The sequence below is a fragment of the Schistocerca piceifrons genome, chromosome X (genome assembly GCF_021461385.2).
Source record: "Schistocerca piceifrons isolate TAMUIC-IGC-003096 chromosome X, iqSchPice1.1, whole genome shotgun sequence".
Lineage (NCBI taxonomy): Eukaryota > Metazoa > Arthropoda > Insecta > Orthoptera > Acrididae > Schistocerca > Schistocerca piceifrons.
In genome coordinates this window covers 267,330,768-267,354,918 of record NC_060149.1, presented here as the reverse complement: position 1 = coordinate 267,354,918, position 24,151 = coordinate 267,330,768, and the positions used below count along the sequence as shown (strand labels likewise).

Genomic DNA, 24,151 nt, shown 5'->3' with positions numbered 1-24,151 from the left:
TGTGCTGTCACCTACTGCCAGGTACTCCATATCAGTGACCGCAGTAGTCATTAAACATCGTGAGAAAGCAGAATGGGGCGCTCCGCGGAACTCAAGGATTTCGATCGTGGTCGTGTAACTTGTGTCATACGTCTATACCCGAGATTTCCACACTCATAAACATCCCAAGGTCCACTGTTTCCGATGTGATAGTGAAGTGGAAACGTGAAGGGACACGTACAGCACAAAAGCGTACAGGCCGACCTCGTCTGTTGACTGACAGAGATCACTGACAGTTGAAAAGGGTCGTAATGTGTAATAGGCAGACATCTATCCAAATCATCACACAGGAACGACAAACTGCATCAGGATCCACTGTAAGTACTACGATAGTTAGGCGGGAGGTGAGAAAACTTGGGTATCATGGTCTAGCGGCTGCTCATAAGCCACACATCACGCTGCCGCTGCAGACGTTTCGCTGGGAAGCTCTTACACGTACTCCATGCTGTCTTGATCTGTCCTCATACGCCGGCCGTTGTGGCTGAGCGGTTTTAGGAGCTTCAGTCCGGAACCAGGCGACCGCTACGGTGCATCGGGCATGTATGTGTGTGATGTCCTTAGGTTAGTTAAGTTTAAGTAGTTCTAAGTCTAGGGGACTGATGTCCTCAGATGTTAAGTCCCATAGTGCTCAGAGCCATTTGAGCCATTTGTCCCCAACGGTTTCCATATTTTTGGAATCATGCAGAGAGGCATCCACGGTCGTCGATTTTCTTCGGACGAAGTGCACGCCTGGGTAGAATGTTGATTCTGTAGGCAACCCGCAACCTTTTTCATGAAGGCATTGACAGTCTTGTCTCACAGTGGGAGAAATGTATTAACAGTTATGGCAATAATCAGTTTACTTACTTTTTCTCCATCTATTTCGCTTTAATTTGACTGCTCCTTACGTGTGATACTAAGCGAAATAGCGTTGTAGTTAACAGATTGCTCTCGCATTCAGGAGGAGCGACTTCAAATCGCCGTCCAGCCATCCAGATTTAGCCTTTCCGTAGTTTCCCTAAATAGCTTCAGGCAAATGCCGAGATAATTCCTTTGAAGACGGCATAGCCTCTTTCTTTCTCCGTCCGCCGGCCGCGGTGGTCTCGCGGTTCTAGGCGCGCAGTCCGGAACCGTGCGACTGCTACGGTCGCAGATTTGATGTCCTTAGGTTAGTTAGGTTTAAGTAGTTCTAAGTTCTAGGGGACTGATGACCACAGCAGTTGAGTCCCATAGTGCTCAGAGCCATTTGAACCATTTTTTTCTCCGTCCATGTCCAATACGATCTTATGCTCCGTTTCTAATGACCTTGTCGCCAGTGGGACGTTAAATCCAAATCTCTCTCTCTCTCTTCCTGTTTTATTGGGTTTTTGTTCAGTCTGTAGAATTATGTTTGAGCTACTAGTTTCTTTTCCAACGCCTTATTGGACAAGAAATGGGTCATTCTCAGCCAGTCAGTCTGATTTGTGAGTAGCAGTATCAAGATAACTGAGTCCGCTTATTCCATTTATTCCACACTTAGAAAAGTCGAGGGGAAGCTACTGGTACTAGAAACAATTTGAAGGTAACTAACATCCAACCAATTTGTTCCGTCTGCAACACAAAAAAATCAGCAGGTTTACCAAGTTGAGAATGACCTAGACTGGGGAGGCCAAGTAAGGCTTTCTCGACGCCGCCACCAGTTTTTAGAGACACGGGCAAACTCCCTCAGCCGTCCGCGCACAGGGCACGGCGATGAGTTACGGTCTGTTGTGCAATGATTTTAAGAGTCGCTCTGGAAAACTTATGTAGCAGATTTAATGTTACCAACGTATGGAGGGTACTGATAAAGTATGTTGGGCGTAGTTTCTTTAAGATTAAAGATACACTTTTGGAGATATTTGTTGTTTTTTTTTGTTCGGTGTATTTTATGGCAGGTGTAACTTTTTTAAAGTAACTGAAGTATTTCAAATATTTTAGACGCTTTTTATGTTAAGTCAGCGTGCGTTACTGTATGGTGAGTGGATTGGTTTCCTATCGAGGTAATTTATTTCAAGTTTAACATTTTAAAAGGGTCTACTTTAAGAGGTAGTTATAAAATGAATTTATCCAGAATGACGGTAAATGCAACTTGTTCGTCAGAATATCAATCTGTTTCGAGCACAAGCTCTGAAAGTAAACAATGAGGGAAGGACATTGATGTATTTACGGATACATATAACTGACACTTCCGTTTAGTATTTTGTTGCTTCATACAGTATGTTACAGTTCATTTTTCCCCTACACAATATATCTGGCATTCTACAGAACGTGTTACCATTTACGCAATCACCCACCCCACTAAAAAACAATTTATTCACAGAGCTGCAACGGATGATTTGTTCTTCAGAAATAATACCTGAAGAAGCCTTCCTGTAGGTAGACAGTCCTCGTCATTGCTTTTTTTCAGCCATTTTAAAGTGACAGTACCATCCTCCTGAGCTACCCCTTACCCCTGTAGAGTGAAAAGCAGCACAGAATTTGTATCACAAAAGAAAACTGACGTAACTAAGACCTGCGACTCGTACCACGCATCCCCTCACTAGATAACAAGCTAAAACAGCCTCCTACGTTCACTACTTCTCTATCTGCGACTGAGCTTAACTCAGACGGCAACGTTAAATTTAGCTTCAGTCAGTGGATGTGCGGACAACATACTGAATGAATTTCAAACTTATCAGAGAGTACGAGTTGACTTTTAAATTTTGCCATATGTGATGATGGTTATGTACTCTTCAAGAAACACGCAGAAACATGAATAATTTTCACGTTTGTATGAACTCCCAGTTTAGTTTTCCATGCTTCACAAGTTGCATTAGTGGCTAATATTACATTTGATACGGTTTGTTGGGATAGAAGTGCCGGTGGGCGGTCTATCATATTTGCAAATATTTCAGACTATTTAAAACATCCACAGTTTCACTTTTTACATCGCGACCGTGAGTAGGGACGTAGTTTTTGGGTAGTCGAAAAATGCTTATAGTCTGCACAAACAGTTGAAAGCCAGGATCACTAGCATTTATTTTACAGTCCAGCGTCTGTTCTGGTGGGTTTCCATCAGTCAACATGAAGACACTCTAGCAAGTTTCGTAGTCGAAAGTATTACATCCATTTTTAATACTGTGCAGTACACTACTTATTGTATTGTATTGTATTGTATTGTATTGTATGTTAACCGGGGGCCTAGAAACGAAGGAGAGGCTCCGTCCCCGCCGCAGCCGCAGTGATCCACAACCCCACGACGACTACCGCAGTCCACTTCACCCCTCCGCCGCCCCACACCGAACCCAGGGTTATTGTGCTGTGCGGCCCCCGGTGGACCCCTCCCCCAAGGAACGTCTCATACCAGACGAGTGTAACCCCCATGTTTGCGTGGTAGAGTAATGGTGGTGTACGCGTACGTGGAGAACTCGTTTGCGCAGCAATCGTCGACATAGTGTAACTGAGGCGGAATAAGGGGAACCAGCCCGCATTCGCCGAGGCAGATGGAAAACCTCCTAAAAACCATCCACAGGCTGGCCGGTTCACCGGACCTCGACGCAAGTCCGCCGGGCGGATTCGTGCCGGGGACCAGGCGCTCCTTCCCGCCCGGAAAGCCGTGCGTTAGACCGCACGGCCAACCGGGCGGGCTGCAGTACACTACTTAGTCAAATAAATCTTACAATTTCAAATGTGAAAGCCCATTGTTTAGGCATCGTTTCCGTAAAGATAAAGTGGTTATTGCTAATCGGTGTTTGCAATCACAGATGGCAAACGTTTGTAGCGACGTAGTGCTGCTTGTCAAATCGGTATACGATGTAAATTACGCGGCGTCATTAAGCGGCGTCCACACGTCACGTGTGAGGAGAGGCTGTTGCGGAGCGTGATTCAGTTCTGCGATGACGCGTCAGCACACGCCATGTCGTTGCGTTTGCAATGGGCAGCACGAGGCTTCGCAGCGCTGCGTCAGCTGCCTTTCCTGTCAGCCGCGTCCACCTTACGCCGTTTCAGCAGAGAGCGTCTCGTCTTCGCGGCTGTTTCGTTAAGTTCCACTTGGAGCCATTTCCTTGTATGAGATATTTCTCGGCAGATATCCAGAATTCAGACAAAATCGCGCAATAGTATTGCGAGTAAGCTCAGCTTCATTCATTGTCGTTCTAATGCGGCGTCAAAGTCGCCGATTGTTATTTTAAGGTTGGGAACGTACACTGTCTGATAAAAGATATACGGATATATGTTAGTTGCCATTAATATCGTATGTGTCCACCTTTTGATGGCTTGAACTTTGCTGAGGACACTTTCAGTGAGGTGTCTGAATGTCTGGAGAAATGGCAGTCTCTTCTGGAGACGAAACCAGATAAGGTAATGCTGTTGGACACTGGGATCTGGAGCAATGTTTACGTTGTAACTCATTCAAGAGGGGCCCCATTCAGTTCATGTTGGAACTCAGGTCAGTCCATTTCAGAAATATTGTTGTCCACAAACCATTGCCTCACAGTGCACTGTCATGCTGATACAATAAATCATCGTCTCGAACTGTTCCTCTACAGTACATAGTACACGATATTGTGTTCATATCCTTCCACATTTAGCGTTAACTTAAGCGTCATAAGATCACACCCTACCCACGAAAAACACCCGGTACTATAAGACCTCTTCCGTACGTTACTGTTCTCACTGCCCATGATGACAGAAAACGTGACATCGTATTGTGTAAATCATTCGTTTCCATTCACCTACTGTCCAGCAGTCGTCGCTCTTTACACCACCTCCAGCATCGCTTAGCATTGACTACAGAAGTGTGTGGCTTATGAGGAGCTGTTCTACCATTGTACCCCATTCTTTTTAACTCCCTACGCACCGTCATTGTGCTAGCTGAACTGCTGGCAACACTTTGGAATTCACGGGTGATCGCTTTTGCTGATTTCATGTGATTTTTTAAAACCACCCTCAGCAATGTTCGACGGTCCGTGTCCTTCAGTATATGATGTCTGCCTGGGTCTATGTGTAGCTGTGGTCGTTGCTTCGCATTTCCACCTCTCAATCACATCACTAACAGTTGACTTGGGCACTTTTAGAAGGGTTGGAATGTCCGTGATGGATTTGTTACTCAGGTGGTATCCAGTGACTATTTCACGTTCGAAGTCACTGAGCTTTCCTGATCGACCCATTCCGCTGTTACTGTTTCCCTACTGAGAACACTGTACTCATCGCCTTCTTTTATTTTGGCGGGTCCGCCTCTCACGACAGTTCCGCATTACATAGGGTGTCCTAATACAGGGTTATTACAAATGATTGAAGCGATTTCACAGCTCTACAATAACTTTATTATTTTAGATATTTTCACAATGCTTTGCACACACATACAAAAACTCAAAAAGTTTTTTTAGGCATTCACAAATGTTCGATATGTGCCCCTTTAGTGATTCGGCAGACATCAAGCCGATAATCAAGTTCCTCCCACACTCGGCGCAGCATGTCCCCATCTATGAGTTCGAAATCATTGTTGATGCGAGCTCGCAGTTCTGGCACGTTTCTTGGTAGAGGAGGTTTAAACACTGAATCTTTCACATAACCCCACAGAAAGAAATCGCATGGGGTTAAGTCGGGAGAGCGTGGAGGCCATGACATGAATTGCTGATCATGACCTCCACCACGACCGATCCATCGGTTTTCCAATCTCCTGTTTAAGAAATGCCGATCATCATGATGGAAGTGCGGTGGAGCACCATCCTGTTGAAAGATGAAGTTGGCGCTGTAGGTCTCCAGTTGTGGCATGAGCCAATTTTCCAGCATGTCCAGATACACGTGTCCTGTAACGTTTTCTTCGCAGAAGAAAAAGGGGCCGTAAACTTTAAACCGTGAGATTGCACAAAACACGTTAACTTTTGGTGAATTGCGAATTTGCTGCACGAATGCGTGAGGATTCTCTACCGCCCAGATTCGCACATTGTGTCTGTTCACTTCACCATTAAGAAAACATGTTGCTTCATCACTGAAAACAAGTTTCGCACTGAACGCATCCTCTTCCATGAGCTGTTGCAACCGCGCCGAAAATTCAAAGCGCTTGACTTTGTCATCGGGTGTCAGGGCTTGTAGCAATTGTAAACGGTAAGGCCTCTGCTTTAGCCTTTTCCGTAAGATTTTCCAAACCGTCGGCTGTGGTACGTTTAGCTCCCTGCTTGCTTTATTCGTCGACTTCCGCGGGCTACGCGTGAAACTTGCCCGCACGCGTTCAACCGTTTCTTCGCTCACTGCAGGCCGACCCGTTGATTTCCTCTTACAGAGGCATCCAGAAGCTTTAAACTGCGCATACCATCGCCGAATGGAGTTAGCAGTTGGTGGATATTTGTTGAACTTCGAGTGCATTTCAAGCACGACATACGCTTTCTCGGCTCCTGTCTCACTGCGCTCTCGAGCGCTCTGGCGGCAGAAACCTGAAGTGCGGCTTCAGCCGAACAAAACTTTATGAGTTTTTCTACGTATCCGTAGTGTGTTGTGACCATATGTCAATGAATGGAGCTACAGTGAATTTATGAAATCGCTTCAATCATTTGTAATAGCCCTGTACGTTGATCATATAGTATAGCCGGAGTAGTACTTCATAACTCCCCACAAAAAAGAAGAAAGGAAAAATATCTCATACCTTGATCAGGGGACATGGAGGCCAATGGTGAAATGCGAGATCAGTACTCCCCTTACGCCCAAACCACTGTTGAAGCACCTCATTGTTAAGATATGCTCCCACATGTAGGCTGCAGTGCCGTGGTGCTATGTCCTGATACAAAGTAAAATTTTCAGCATGTACACGCAATTCTGTAAACAGTCAGATTTCCAACATATCCAGGTACTTGATTCTCGTAACCGACCGAGGAGTGAGTGAGTTAGCTAGGTGCAACATGACCTATACCGGAAATCACACGAATCGGCAGCTTACAACTCGCACTAAGGCAGTCGTTTAGTCGATAGATAGGTAAAAATTTACACCTAGTTTCGATCTTCATTTGTGTAGGAGATACAACGGATGAATTTCCCTGAAACATTCTTGACCGTGCCTCCGAAACTACCACGACACGTTACCATTTGTTGACTGTGTTCGCCGACGTACAAGAAACCACAGGCTGCGAAATAAATGTAAGAAGAAGCTACTATGTCGGATGTTTCAGTCCAGGCAGGAAAGTCGTATCACAGAGTTGGAGGGAAAAAAGTTAATTTTAGGGATGATGCTGAAAAGCTCGCATCTTTTACATTTTTACATAGCTACATCAACAAAGATATTAGCAGAAGTGAAGTTAGAGGTCTAAAAACTAGGTAGCACTATCTTTTTTGGATCTGCACATATATAAGAAAACCAAATAAGCAAGGAAGATAGTTTTTGTACTTAAGAGATAGTATGGAATATTGTTTAACTATCCGTCGACAACGAGGTCATGTGGTTCAAATGGTGCAAATGGCTCTGAGCACTATGGGACCTAATATCTGAGGCCATCAGTCCCCTAGAACTTAGAACTACTTAAACCTAACTAACCTAAGGACATCACACATATCCATGCCCGAGGCAGGATTCGAACCTGCAACCGTAGCCGTCGCGCGGTTCCTAACTGAAGCGCCTAGATCCGCCCGTCCACAGCGGCCGGCAGGTCATATGGAGCAGAGTCCAAAATTGGGTAGGATGAGTATAGGGAAAGAGATTGGCTTTATATATTTGCATTAGGTTTAATCGATTTAGGGAAACCACGGAAAACTCAAGAGAGGATTACAAGATGAGGGCACTCATCCGTAAGAAACCGTAAAGGTAGCGTTAGGGATCCTACATTGACTAAATTCTATAGACCCAAATTCATTATAAATAATTTAGCGAAAGTGCAAGATAAGCTGGTTACTTAAGGATTACCGGAGCTAAAAGAACTGAATAGACTTTGAAAATCAATATGGGTTCCGGAAAGGGTAATCAACTGAAGATGCCATCAGTGAGGCATTAGGCATTGTAAGTTAAAAAAAAAAGAAAAGATATGTAGATATTACAGATTCGTGTTCGACGATAACTTCCTCCATCATATTAAAAAGAAAAAAAGCAACGAAGCTGCAGTTTTAATGTGAAAGATAGTAACTCACAGCCTTTCGACGATAACTTCCTCCATCATATTAAAAAGAAAAAAAAGCAACGAAGCTACAGTTTTACTGTGAAAGATAGTAACTCACAGCCCACAATTGACTTACAATTCCATCGCAGCTACTCAGAATGTATCGAGGATAGTCTGTCTTGCTATATGTCGTAAATAGATAGTGTGTCACAGACTGACAGGGCGGTACTAGCGAAGGTGTTATGTCGGACACTGAGAGGTATATCTAATATTATATTGTATTGAATACGATATCTCAAAGTCTATTTTCATGAGTTGGATGTATCACTGCCAGGGATACATAGGAGAATAAGAGATGGAATCCATGGGACGTTGCAGGAATAATATAAATAAGACTGGAGACACAACCGATAAGAAGGATAAAAGTGCTGCTGAAGATCAAGGAAACGAGGTGGGATAATACGAGGCGGCATAACTCCATCTTAAAAGGAAAAGTTAATAGTCAAGGGTTTCTGTGAGTACCTCTGTTGTCTCGTGAAAAATTACGAGTTAAACAGCACTTTATCTGTAGAACAAGTTATTTGTAAATAAAATGTCGTCAGTAAAAATAACCACTAGCTTGAGGGTACATATTTCCTTAAACAGTTTTCTTGGCCGACATCCTCAAATGCCCCATGAAACTAATTGATATAACAATCGTTTAGCGGTATAAATTGTTTAGAAAGATAACTTCCTGTGGAGATCAAATATATCACATCGAGAATGCGGCGCTTAACGGGGTGTGGAGAATGGAGTGCATGTGTAGGGTTCGTCTAGGTTTACAAGACTCTTGCGTTGATAACAGTACTTGGTGCTCAGATGTTTAATATCTAATTTGAAAATTGTTGTTTGATGATCAGACTACAGGGTTAATGTACCGATACAATATCCAATTAATAAATCCCTTAAAAACAAAAAAGAGAAAAATTGTAACAAGAATTTACTTGTATCGGGTGCCCAAAATAAATTGCACAGTGAACAACATCGACGTCAGCGGCCGCAATTTGTGGCGCTTTTTGGAGCCAGCAGTTCTGCTGACAACTAATAAGGGTAATTGATTTCTTGCAAATCTTTACATTTTTCTTAGGCAGTTTATTTGCAGAACGTGTTTGAATAAGACTTTTAGATGGACACCGTTTTCGAGTAGGCTCTACTTGCAAGCCAAGTAATCAGTGATAGACGATGCCGGTGACTGCCTGTTTTTCATGTAGACAAACATATCTAAGTCGACTTACACAGCTACGCATTACAAACAGTTACTGTTTGATTAGAAATTAGAAGTCAACAACAGAGACTGTATTATATCAACAGTAGTATAAATTTTCTTTTATAGTCGTTATCACAGTTTGCCATAGCCATTAGAAAGCAAACATAGCATACGATAGCCAGTGGATAAAATAAAAAATAAATGTATTTGTAAGTTGTGGTAAAATTAAAATATTTGACTGCCTGTTTCATAACATTGTTTTTCCGTCTCCGAAATTTTTTGAGAATTTCCTTTCGTCAAGAACCTTAAAGGATTGTTACTTTTCTATTCCGTACATTCAGAGTTATAAAATAAAGTGATAGGTAGTCAAACACGTTTTAACATGGCTGTTGCGTGACTGCCGTTTCCCGCGCTCGCAGAATAACTGTGACAGTTGTACTGTTCCGCTTGGGGTACATTCACACGCTCATAGTTAACTATCGAGTTCGCTGTACAGGATAGTAATAGCCCTATAACTTTTCTGCTTCTTTTGCTGCTCGTTTCACACATGTCATTGTGTAAATTAAAACATCCCACACAGATAGATAAACCACACGACGAAACCTAATCGTAACACTTACGCTGCCGGCCATAACTAACTTATGGTACAACGGGCGTTCAAAAAGTTTTGCACAGTCGTCTCTGATTTTTTAATTTTTTGCAGGAGGAGAATGAAAAAGTTTGTGAACATACTCGGAACATTTAGCTATACATTGAGCGTACTCGACGTATCCTCCATCAGCTGTGACGCATTTGGCCCAACGTCTTTCCATGATGTAGATGCACTTTGGTAAAATTCTGGGAATTGACTTTTACGCCATTGCTTGACACAGGAAATAAGGTCTTTCTCACTATCAACTGTTTTACCGCGCAGGCGGGCCTTCAGACGACCAAAGAGGTAAAAATCAGACGGAGCCAAGTCCGGACTGTATGGAGGATAAGGAACAATTTTCCAACTCATTTTCCTGATTTTCTCCTGCGCCATAAGGTCTGTATGGGGTTTGGCATTGTTATAGTGTAGTCTGATGAGCTGACCCTGAAGCTGTGGTCTGTGGGTCTTGATGGCACGTTGCAGCTTGTCCAGCAACGGTCCCGGTTAATTGTGGAGCCAGGTTCCAGAAAGTCAATGAAAATGACACCACACTGATCCCAGAAGAAGGAGGCCCTCACCTTTCTGCGTGCTGTTCCTGAAAGTCTTGGTTTCTTCTTCCGAGGGGAACCCGGGTGACGCCACTCCGTGGATTGGGCTTTGCTCTCAGGTTCGGACAAAAACAACCATTTTTCATCCTGGGTAGTGACGCCGTGAAAACACTGTTTCCGCTCTTCAGTAAAGGTCTTCATAAGACCCTCGCACACGTTCTTCCTTATCGCTTTCATTTCTCTTGTCAATAATCTAGGCACCCAACGTGCACAGATTTTTCTGTACCCTAGTGATTGTACCAGTGATATCACACTACCCAATGACAAACTAGTCATTTCAGCAAGCTGTCGTGTCGTCACTCATCTGTCATTTTGGATGATTTGATCAATGGTCTCCTTATTCATATCACTCACTGCCGTCGATGGTCTACTGCATCGTGGATTGTCCAGTAGAGAGAAATAACCTTCTTCAAGCCTCTGCAACCACCGCTGGATACTGCTGCGATCCACTGTGTCCTCCCCATAAACAGGGAGCAACTTCCTGTGAATCGATGTGGCAGAGTCATCGCCAGTCTTGAAGAGGAACTCTTTTATCACCGACGGTTGTCACAACCTGACATCTACTTCTCGGTCCATTATGGCTCACTTGTAAATAAAATAAAATACTTGTATATACCAGCTTGTAGCTAAATGTTTCAAGTATATTCACAAAAAATTTCATTCTCCTCATGCAAAAAATAAAAAAGTTAGAGACGACTGTGCAAAACTTTTTGAACGCCCTTTTTTACACTGAGTTCCCAAGGAATTCCTATTAGGCCCTCTGCTGTCGCTGATCTACATAAGCGACATACGAGACAGTCTGAGCAGCCCGCTTAGATTTTTTGCAGATGATGCTGTCGTTTATTGTCCTTAAAGTCATCAGATGATAAAACTAATTGCAAAATGAGTAGACAAGATATTTGTGGGGTGCGAAAAGTGGCAATTGACTCCAAACAATGAAAAGTGGAAGTCATCCACTTGCTACTAAAACAAATCCGCTAAATTTCGGTTACATGATAAACTGCACAAATACAAAGACTGTAAATTTAACTAAATACTTAAGGATTACAGTTACGAATAACTTAAATTGAAGCAATCACGTAGATAATGTAGTGGGGAAAGCAAACCAAAGACTGCGATTTATTATCAGAACACTTAGAAAATGCAAAAGATCTGTTACAGAGACAGCTTACACCATACATGTCCGCCATCTCCTGGAGTATAGCTGTACGATGTGAGATCCGCACCAGATGGGATTGACGGAGGACATCGAAAAAGTTCGTTAAATGGGAGCTCGTTTTGTATTATCGCGAAAGAGTGGAGAGTGCCAAGGACATGATACTTGAATTGCGGTGGCAATCATTAAAACAAAGGCGTTTTTCGTTACGGCAGTATCGTCTTGGGAAATTTTAATCATCAACTTTCTTCTCCGATTGCGAAAATATTTTGTTGGCGCCCACCTATAGAGGGAGAAATGACCATCATAATAAAATAAGAGAAATCAGAGCTCGCACAGAAAAATTTACGTCTCGATTTTTCCACGCCCCATCCGAGAGTAGAATGGTAGAGAAATAGCTTGAAGGCGGTTTGATGAACCCTCTGCCGGGAATTTAATTCTGAATTGCAGATTAATCATGCAGATCTAAATGTACGTTAGTGCAGTGTCTCTATTTGACAGTGCCCTTGAAGTTTGATGCAGTGCAAGCACGTCCGAAGGAACAATGCCGCTGACGGTTTATATGCGTATTAAATGATGAAATGTTTCTGCAAAATGCACATACTGTACCAACACAGCTATGCAATTTACTGGAAACAATTGAAAATATATGCCGAACCGGGAAAACTGGGTTCGATTCCTGGCCTAGCAAAATTTACCGTTTGTTTCCAGTAAACTGTATAGTTGCGGTGGTTCGCAACTTGCAAAAACATTTCATAACTTGCGCTAACTGTACAAATGAGGGAGGAAAACGATATTAAACGGCCACCAGAAGATGTGGCGACGCTCATTCTTCCATTGCTTATTGCTGTAGTAGCTGCCAGACTCTTCGTTATTCTTGTTGTGCCCACTGTGGCAGTAAGAGAACCATTTACCACCGAAACAAGTTGCTGTTAGGTGGCTTGCTTGAACGTAGCAGCTGTACAGCCTCTTCACAAAGCCAAATAGCATTAGGCAAACTACGGTAAAAATTATGGCAACACAGATTAGCAATGATCTACAATAATTTATTAGTAGAAAGTATACATTACGTAACTCGAGCGGGAAGACGACGCGAGCCAATGTAGCTCAAAGTTCACTTACGCTAATCTGTCTATGAACTCTGATCTAGTCGAAAATCCAATGAACGATGAGTAATAGAATCAGTAGAATGCCCATTTGAGCCCTTCTGCGGGGCGACTGCAAATACGTGCTGACGATGTCTTGAGGCACAGTGTTGATACTGTCTAACTAACTGTTGATACACTCCAGATACTGACCGCGGTGTGGTGCCCTGCATCTACTTATATCAGCGTTTGGCTGATGAATGTCTGCCTGAGAACTATTTACGTGACGTTAGGCGGAATCCTAACATAGCCTGTGTTGTGTGCGCCCCGTACGGCTTATGACCACAACTATGTTGCGCCTTTATGGAAGCTGACGTGTTACGCCCTCTCTGTGTTTGGCTACGTCTGTTATCTTCTGGTGTATACAGCAATTCTGATCGGTGTAGTGTTCAGCGATAAACGGCCATCGATAGAATGTAACATTACAAACACGACAATCTATATGCATTCGCGGTGGGATTATTAGACAAGGGAGAACTGACTGAGGATGGGAAGTACTGCCCTTCCAAGTGCCGAAGAAGACAACTATGTGCTAGCGGAATACTGGGAGCGGTCGATCATGTATCCCCAGTGTAGATGATGGCTGATATCTCCTGGACAACACACGCGCCAAATTTTCTGAGGGAGATGTTCCCTAATTTCTTGTCAGCGTTAGAATTGTAGCGAGGCGATCGATAAGTCGAGAATTTCACAATCGGATAGCTGTACTCGTTTACAAACAGAGAAGATGGTTTCGATGTTACCTTGTGCACTGTCCATCGGAAGGTATTTCTGTCCCGTATTTTTCATCAAAAGAGCTACATCTCTGGTTGTGAAACCCTGTGAAGAATACATGGTCTCCTCAACTGACATGTTTATGTTAGTATGTAAAATGCAGTAACGTAGCCAAGTGTTGAGATAGTGTATTCGCAGGGTTACGTTTATTTTCTGCACATATTAATAGCAGAAAGTGTTAAATAGTGAAGGTTTTTTGTTCAAATATTAGCCACTGGCAAAAAACAAACAGATTTCGATTAATTTGCTTACACTAGAATCATATTTCGGCAGCTTTCTCATGAGGCTGCTGACCCACTACTCCATGGAGGGATATTTGTCGCAATGCGGAATCAGTCTCTCCAGTATTGTTAATCCTACGTGTCCGACGTTTAACATGTATGTTTTTAATCTGTTGGTGTGGTGGACCGATAATCTGTATGTCATACTGTTGGAGGCAGGAGGAGGGGATCTCAGTATTTTTTCAATTCCACGTGGTTCATATTCGTTCCGGCCGACCTTCCTGGGGTGTCGGTTGTTTACCACATTCATCGACATGTCATAGAATGTGGACGCCCACTTCGTGGTCCAATTGTTTAAACCATTATACTGTTTGCCGGCCGGTGTGGCCGAGCGGTTCTAGGCGCTTCAGTCTGCGACCGCTACGGTCGCAGGTGCGAATCCTGCCTCGGTCATGGATGTGTGTGATGGCCTTAGGTTAGTTAGGTTTAAGTAGTTCTAAGTTCTAGGGGACTGATGACCTCAGATGTTAAGTCCCATAGTGCTCAGAGCCATTTGAGTCGTTATAGTGTTTATACGGTAGAGCTATATCAGAGATGGAATGATAGATGAGATAAAAAATAAGAATTATGACAATGTATTCATGAGAAAATGAGCCTTTTTTCTACGATGACGATTTATTTGCTGGACCACTGCCACATTCATCAAAGGAGAACTTTTTGGAATTCTAGAACTGGTTTGGGAAGCATTAAAAATAGAACCTAACTTTTTAGTGTTGAGATAAGCACACGTCAGACTTTTAAAAAATACTAAGGAAGAAGTTACTAGGTTACTACCACTTAAACGTGGTAACGCTAAGGATCTTCGAGTGAACATTGAACACGCGGTGGGAAATGGATGCTCACTATGTATTACAGGATGATTCAACATTATCTGTACTCGGAGCCATCGAATAATCTTACAAAGTGAAACTGGTTCAGTTAGCAACTTGAACGCTATAAGGGCAGCTCCTTTTATACATGGCCTACATAATTTTCCGCAAAAGACGAGCTGTCGTTCTACATCTGGGTTTTTACTCCGCAAATCATCTTTAAGGTGTATGAGGGGGGGGGGGGGGAACATTTTCACCACTATAAAACCCCTTACCTCCCCCCCCCCCCCCAAATGCTACTCGGAGAGGGAGGTAATTGGCACAAAAGAAGAAATGTTGGCGGGCCACATAAACCAGTAAGGAGGTTGACTACGAAAACTTATTGCTATTTCACTCTTCAGTGGTGGAAAGAACATTTGATAGCAACTTAAGTGCAACTTTTAGGAAGCGCAGTGACTGAAGTTCTAAGTCTTTCAGTCTGTTTCGCACTACGTTCATACTGCCAGTAATTATGGGAGTTCTACGCCGTGTGAAGATACTTTGCAAATAGTTTGTCAGCTTATTGTCTATCTGCTGTCGTCCATCTCTTCAAAAGAGACCGCAATAGGGGGCTATCCCTTTTGGGAACTTTCCAATTGATTCATAAATATTTGGGGGATCTGCTTTACATACATCACATCTTACCATCGGGCTGACTCGTGCCCTTTCTTGTTGAGCAAAATCGCCGATATTTTGATATCAAAGTAACAGTGAAATTGACAGAGTAAAATAGTAAAAAAACGTACGCAGTTTCAGGACTAAATACAAATGATTTACTCCGGTGCAAATTTTGTCGTCGCGCTTTTTTTTTTTTTTTTTTTTTTTTTTTTTTTTTTTTTTTTTTTAAGATGGTCGGCCCGAGGTATATGCTGTTCTTTAATATAAAATGTAGCTAGTAGTCGTGAATCTGAACGTAGTGAGCAAAAACGTCTTTCTTTGGGTATTCTTCGAATAGCAACAGACTATTCATTATTTCGATTGAGCACGTGAAACTGAATTATGTGAACATTAGGGCAATTCCATAGTTACGGGTGTTACATGTACACACCTTAAAATCAGGAAAAATATTTATTGAATTTAATATTGAAAACTTTTAAGGCTTACATTATATTTCATGTGACAAATGTTGATACTGGAGTTGTTTTATTATTCTCCTGGTTATTAATCAAAAAAGTAGTGTTACGGGTGTTACCAAAAGTAGACCTGGCCCCTGTTATGAGTTAGGGAATTCTCTAATTTCTGCAAACTTGATGAAGCTTTTATTCTTGTAAAACAACTGTTAAGAGGTATTGCCCCAAATTTTATTTTGAAATATAAATTTTTATTTTTTTTTTTTGACATCGTAACTCAGTATATATATATATTTTTTTTGCTGTTACGGGTGTTACATTAAATGTTACGGGTGTTACATAGATGCATAGATGCATCTACCTCTTACAATTGCATCAAAATAAAAGAAGTATTGTAGTTTATTTGGAATAAAAGTATGTGCTTAAGAAAACATATTTGAAGGATAAAGCTATTTATCACACAAAAAATTTTGTTACAATTTTATAGTACAACTAGGCCAAGATATCATTACTTACATTTACCTAATTTTGTAGGCCTAATAAATTTATGACAAAAATGTTTTCTTATTATTGATAGATTTAAAAACTTCATTTAATAATCTTTTTCAGCAACATCCAACTCAAAATTGAACTCATAGTACGAACAGTTACCTTGTTGTTTGATTTCTGGTGTTACCTTAGATAGTACTTGACTGAATTTCACAAAACAAACATCAGTTTCATCTAGTTTAAAAAGTGTTTCTTTTTCCTACTGACTTCAGAAACATTATTTTCACATCCTCCTCTTCATCAACCTCACTCTGGCAGATTCCCAAGTAACAGTATTGAATTTCGATAGGGTTGGCTTCTTTTTATCACTTGCAATGTCAACCAAGACAAATAATCCAAATTTTAAATCAGACTTTTCAATTTTATTAGTTAGGCTTAACTCACAAGCACTTCCAATATTGTCTTGTGATTCAGATAGTGAAGCAGTCTCCTGATCAGAATCATCAGAACTTCACACTTCTTAGAAGTTTATGCATCTTTTTGCATGTAATGTTTTAACTTTGGCCTCCTCAGTAATAAATACTGACACCCGTGTCATTAATGACTCTGCTGTTTTTGAAACCAGCAAATCAGTTGTGTTATAAGGCCAAAAGTGATGTCAGCCCTGGATTTGAGGAATCGCTTGTAAATTTTTCCATCTTTCATCCAAAATAGGAATGTTATGCTCCACTGTTATCTTATCAACCCATAGTACCTTAAATTTAGAAAAATTCTTCAGAGTGTAGTCATAAAAGTCAATTGTGTTGTTAATAATAATTTTCCTAGATCTAACAGCATGTCCACATGCTCCTCTTCAGTGCACCTCCAATGCCACCCATGGCTCCTTTACCATGTGAACTGGCAAAAAAATTCCACTCAACTGTCAATCCAAAGTCTCTCTCAAAATAACATAGATTGGACAAAGTATATTTATTTTTGAACTGCCCAGCACAGTACATTATTAAACATAGGCTCTTATGAATGACTAGAATTTGCCTCAATAAGCAGTTTACTGGGCCCATATAAAATTTAAAACTGGGGTTATAAATATTGTTGTTCTTGGAAAAGTTAGAATGGAAAACATAAACTATATGTAAAGAATTTTGGGCTTAATTAACTTTTTAGGAGAACATCAGTTGAGTCAGGTTAATGCTCTAACTTATATAATGTAGGTGTAGTGCTTAAAAAAATGTATGCAGAGGAATAAAAATTTTAGTTTTCATGCTTAAAACTGTTTTCATATGTAATAAACATAGTTAAAAAAACTTTTTTCGTTCATAGTAATACCCTTTGTTTATAATTTAAATGTAGGGCCTAGGCCTACTAAAGATGAAGGCGGCAGTAAACCTTCCAATTCAAGTTACGGGTGTTACGCATGTGTTAAGTAACACCCGAAACGAAAATTAGTAACACCCGTAACAGCTCTAAGAGTGTTAAATAAGATTTCAAAATGCCATGTAATGGTATGATATTGTAAAACATGTGCATAACCTCACTTTTACAGAAAGGTATTGTACAGAACTAATTTACTAGATTACAAATTAAACTTTTGTATCTTTTTTGTTACGGGTGTTACAAGCTGCATATATATTATAAAACTAACAAAATAAAGAAATGCAATTAGCTTACTTCAACAAAACGAATTATTATGAGCTATAACAATGTTGACTTCAATATTCTTTGCAACAATAGAACAATCAGCCATAGATAACACAACTAATACTCATCTGGAAATAGCATAAAACATACCTCTCTGTGGTGCCATAGAGTAGTGCACTTTAAACACTTAGTGAAGATAGAAATTTATTTTTTTCATATTCATGATTATTTTGCAATGAACAAATGTACTTTTAACTTGGCATTTTTAAGGTTATATTTGTAATATTGTCATTTTAATTTTTTTGTCACAAAGTCTCTTTAACATGGAATGACCCATTAGCAACTATGTCTTATTAAATTATTTCGTAAGTCCATAAACAAAATGGCGTGCTGAAGACGGTTTTGGGGCCACTGCCTCAGGAGAAACAACAAGCGGAAGCCTAAGCGTTATCAAAGACAATACTCGTACAAGATACTGCCACAATATAAATAACTGCTGCGACCCTGGTTATTTTTCGTAGTCGTTCCAGCAGATTGCTAAGTGAAAACTATTCAAAAACGTAGTGTAACAAAGAGGAAAATGGAGATTGAGTCTGATCATTTAATTCATGGCTGGCGTTCTGTGTCACGTGTTCGTTGATTTCCAATGTTTCCATTCGGATCATCTTTCTGCTTTTCTTGACAGAATGTAAAATTTCACATAACACATCATGTGAATGGTTTTGTGCTAAAGGATGATCCGCCGAGCGGTCTTAGGCGCTTCAGTCATGGACTGTGCGGCTGGTCCCGGCGGAGGTTCGAGTCCTCCCTCGGGCATGGGTGTGTGTGTTTGTCCTTAGGATAATTTAGGTTAAGTAGTGTGTAAGCTTAGGGACTGATGACCTTAGCAGTTAAGTCCCATAAGATTTCACACACACTTTTTTTTTCTAAGGATGACCAGCAGAGGTCAAATCTTTCTTCGTTAATAGCCAGCTTATCTCATGTTCACGTAACCTAGTTGCCACAGCTCTGCTTGACTGGCCAATATACGCTTTTCCACACTGCTTTCAAATGATTTTATATGCACCACTCGGTGCCAAGTGTTGCCGTTTGCCTTTACTAGGGCACTCTAGAACGATTTCTGTTGGCTCACCCGCTTGCTACAGTATCTTATATTGAGGACAATTTATGGGTAGGATGGTATACAAGCTTCTTTTCCCTAGTGCTTCTAGTTAATGCTCCAAATTGATATTAAAATCAAGGAGGTATCTACCGTGGATTCCACTTGTGACAGGAATTCCAGTGTGATTCATAATCTACTGCCGACCTCCCAGTTGATTATATCGTAGGAATGTTGTATGCATCTCGGAATACTAAGATACACCACTGAATAAGAAACGTCTCAGCACAAATTCATAGGTATCACAAGGGCACGTATTGAGTTATTGTTTGCCGTTTAGGAACCAAACAATAATGGGGAAAATGACTAATATGGGGACACAGGCTGTGTTGAAGTCAAAAGTGCGTAATTAATGCCTTATTGCTTCATTCCTGTGTTGAAATTTTCTAACAGTGTCCTTAGCAGCCACTAATTAGCCTAATCCTTGCGCATTAGTCGTTGGTAGGGTTTCATGAGAACATCTACTTCAATACCTACTATATAATATGAATTATAACTACAGACGGGCTGCGGCTAGAAATGTTAATTTGTTTCCTTCGAGTAATTTCAGTCGCATTTTCAGATAAGGCTTGCAGAAGTTTACATAATTATACTAACAGTGTGATGCTAAACGCTAGAGGCTGCCTCATGCGGCGGTATGCACAGTATAGGTGTTTAAATTGCAAGGGCAGCTTCCATTGCCATTGTCCTTTAGTCACGTTGTTAAGTAGTATGCATTATCACTGAATATTTGTTTCTGTTGTTTCGTTTATCACTTTTGGTTAGTTTAAGATCTACATGAATTCATTGATGCATAGTTTGTCCGCGTGCACTGCATGGCATTCGTTGTTTATTGCCGAGCTTTTCACTGGAAAATCACACAACGATAAAGCACTTCGCACTCGCCAAAGCGATAAGCAGAGGCTTGCGCTGAGGACAATAGACGGTTGCTGGCACTGGAAGTGATCACACTGGCGGCGGCCAGAAGCAGCCTTGTGGAGGGAGGGCCAGGAAAGCTGGGGAACAGGAGTTCTGGTGTGCACATAAGAAGGCAGGTGGAGGGGCGCTGCGCAGTAGCAAGGAGCAGTGTACCACGTGACGCTCCAGCCAATAGCGTCAGTCTGCCGCCTCTGACTGTGGAGTGCACTTCGGGGTGCGCGTGAGACGTCAGCGTTGAACTTCGCTGTTCATTATGTGTGTCGTACAACTAACAGAGCAAGTAGTGTAGAAGATTTTGGAGAGAGAGGAGGGGAGGGGGGCGATGTTCCCGTGTGAAGCATGCCCCAGCATTACTAGATGCCGGGGTGGAGAACAGGAGAGCAGTGGTTCCCAACTTGGAGGTAATTACCCCCTGAGGGGGAAAACAAAATTTTCTAAACGCTTCAGAAAACAGTTCAGTTATAGTTCAGTCATGAAACTAAATTACTTAAGAAATAATCTCATGTATTAATATTTCGTTAGACTAAAATTTATGACGTCGTCATCCATTTTACATATTCTGCTAAGTAAAGGCCTCTCTTAGAACTTCACTTATACGTATCCATGCTGCTCTTGCATGTTATGGAGCGTGATCAATCCACCTTTATTAGATCGTCGTCTGGATTTCTCATCTCTTTCAATCCAGCAAAGAACTTACATTGTCCGTCTACCATCCATTCACCAAGTTATGTATCTCGCTCACGTCGGTTTCATTTTGATTAGAATTATAATTACATCTTCCACAGCAGAGAATGGGCACAAAGGGGCGCCGAAGTTTGTGACAAAGCTTCGCTATCCAGATCAGTAGTGTCACTTTATAGTCCACTTACTAACTGATTACTAAGATTTTATTTCCCAGAGCCATATTGTGCAGTCACATTTACTATGCAGTGAAAGCAGTGTTGATGAAGAGCGAGCGATGAAAAGCACAGATATGTGATTCGTTAGTATAGGAATAAATATAACAGCAGTATATCTTTAGAGACACAGTTTTATGGTACACAGAAAAGCTTTTCTCCCTACACATTGATTTACCATAATGGGGTAAAGATGAAACAAAAGACAATGACATTGATCACATAATGATACAAATACAGCAGTATGTGCTTATTGCCTCATGCATAAATTTAGGAATACCCGAAGAGCACAATGAACAGTACAGCTTCATTTAATTTGGCGTTGTTGAACAGGCTTTCAGTCGGAAGGTCTCTCTCAGAAACATGATCGTTACAAATAATATATACATTCAGCTTCAAATAGAACTCCATGGAATAATTATTCTTGGCCTTGCGCGAAGTTTTCCTTGGTATCCTCATGGGGCCGTTCAGAAAATGGAATGAGATGGGAAATCAGAGATGTAATTTGATCTAGATGTCATTACTAAATTGATTCTGTGACTTACAATGAACCCTTTTAGGTGGTTATAGTTCTCTAATAATTTTAAAAACATTAAAAAAATCCTTTCGTAATTAAGAAAAGGCCGGTAATGTTTTATATAATTTTGATATTTTTGCTCTAATGCTTATAAACAACACATTCTTGTCAGTTTCAGAAATTCTTTTATTTGACATGGTACAGTTTTTGCAGTACTTCATGAAAACATTGTTTCGAATAACCGTTCTGTGTAGGTATTTAACAACAAGAGATAATTCTGCAACTGCTCTCTCACATTCGTTTGGAATTCTGTATAACAGCTTCGTAAATATGTGGCTCAGTAGTTAAGTGCTAGACTACAAATGCAAAGGTCTGGTGTTATATTCTCTATCAATCCTAGAATTCGTATGTCACTTACCATTTCTGTCACCTGTGCTAGTGTTCGCTGGTTTGAAAAATCCCATCGTGTACTGCAGTTAAGAGTCCAAGTTAAACTGTAGGTCCCCCTGTAACTGGTTGGGGAAGTCAGCTCAGAGGTCAGAGGAAGGCAAGGGTATACCCCATCGCACTAGGACCATGCCTTTAAGGTGCTGTGGTGTTGAAACCAGCCTTTGGGTACCTGACAGACTTACGTTCACCAACCAAATAGTATTCATTGCATTTCTCTATCATTTGGTGTATGCAAACATCGGGTACATACACAGGAAAGGAAATATTGTGTGTATTCTGTAGTATCATTATTCAAAATAGAGAAAACATGATAAAATCACTTCGTTCGCAGATTCTGAAAAGCGGAAAGAACACCACAAGAAACACCATAAAAAGAGAAGACACAGGGAGAGAGACAAAGAAAGAAGTAATGCTGAAGATGAGGTATGTACTGGCTAATTTTATACATTTCTGTCTGTACTCACAGCAGTTTTAAGTAGTAGAATGTAGTTTCTTTCAGGTAATATTCTGTATGCTGATCATCCGTGGAAAGGAATCTTTGTTTCTCATTACTTTACACGAATTTATCCTGTTCTTTGTAAAAGAATATTAGGAAACGAGTTTGTTAATATCCAGGACATCATGGTTACACATCGATACTACTGTTACTCATGCAGATATGGATAACCTCATATATTCAACAAAGGGAAAGTACAGTGCCTAAATTTGTGAAAGAAATGCGTTAGAGATATGTTCAAAAAATAAATGGAGGAAAAGTAATTACTTTGAAAGCTCAAGAGCTGTGGATGACGTGAGTTTGCGTGAAAATGTAGGAATTATTTATCTATTTGTATTACTAAGTCCCCACAAATAATTGTTCAGTCTCTACTGTGCTTTAATTTTTCCAAATGACTCTGTAGTATTGCCAAGGTGTCTTCTATGTGGGCGCCCAAGAGGTAGTTTTCCAGTGCTATGGAATCTCCCCCTCCTCCACGTTCTACAATATGTTTGAAGTTAGAGTCAATTGTCCTTTCTCTAATTCATGGCTTCGTCGTAGTATTGAACCATTATCAACTCATAAAGATTTTCAGGCCTTTACACTTTGAAATTGTTGTTTGTGGCGCTGAATGAAGACGACAGCGAACAGAAGAAGGAAGAACAGGAACAGCTAGGTTGTACCGTGTACACGGTTGCCCTTATATAAAAGGTAAAATGTGTCAAGACAAGCAACGCAACCTGTTCTTCTGATGGTGTGAAAGCACACTGAGATTGATCATGGACTTCCTGAAATTGTATTGTCACCTTTTTAAATGTATCACGATCGATTGTAAAATTATAAAATCGCGAAGAATTGACAAACACAAACATAAAAACAAAGCATTTCGTAATGGTATTAAACATTTACAATTTTTTATCTTGCAAACCGTTCTTCTGTTTGAAAATTTCTGCTACAGCTATCGGGATATTACCCTTATTTAGTACAAATGTAGCAGAAATGAGGTGAAAAGGGGTTACACTGGAGGAAGCGGACGCCTTCGTGATAGTTAACAATATGTCAGTACAGACTGTTTTCCTGTGTTATAAATATGATTCGAATTATTCTTATTCTGAGTGATTATAACACTGAGATACCATTTTCGGTAATTATTCTAAAAAATATGTTATTTTTATGTAATTAAAGCTTTAAAAATCATTAAATTTCAAGATTTGGTCACGTGGACGAAAACGCTCCTGTAACGTTACAGGCTAGTAGTAACACGAAGCTATACGTGCGTTATAGGAGTGTTAACCAAGTTACTAGAGTTTTTACGTACTTTTTCCGCGAAAGGTTATTTAGTTATCGAGAACGCATTTACAGCTTCTAAGTAACAATGGAAAAGAATTTTGTGAAGGTTAATAGTGGAAACGTACCGAAAGTTTATGCGTTTATGGTTTCTTCGTTACTTAAAAACAACCCAGATTTTTATGTTTCGGAAATAAAAAACGTGAAGACTGCATTTCATGGCGTGTGGGGCGGAAGTGAAATAAAACAGCAATAAGCCGTAGAATAGATGCAGTTAACGCAGCAGAACTTTAAAGTATCTTCTGTTCTAAAACGCAGCAGATCCTTAAAGTACCTTTTGTTCTACCGCATACCAAACTGCTGCTGAAACGTTATGATTTAAAAGTGCTTAAGCAGGACCAACGGTCATTTTGTCGTAATGCCCTGATCTTACTACATTTCCTAGTAGGTTCCAAGCAATGTCTAAT

General features: G+C 40.8%; 1 protein-coding gene across 1 annotated transcript in view; it reads left to right on the top strand.

Annotated features, from left to right (window-relative positions):
* LOC124722302 overlaps positions 1–24,151 on the top strand; it is a 422,581-nt gene that overhangs the window by 128,000 nt on the left and 270,430 nt on the right. Inside the window, exon 2 of the mRNA XM_047247484.1 lies at positions 22,254–22,345. Coding sequence (XP_047103440.1) covers positions 22,254–22,345 — 92 coding nt within the window. The remainder of the gene's footprint in view (positions 1–22,253; positions 22,346–24,151) is intronic.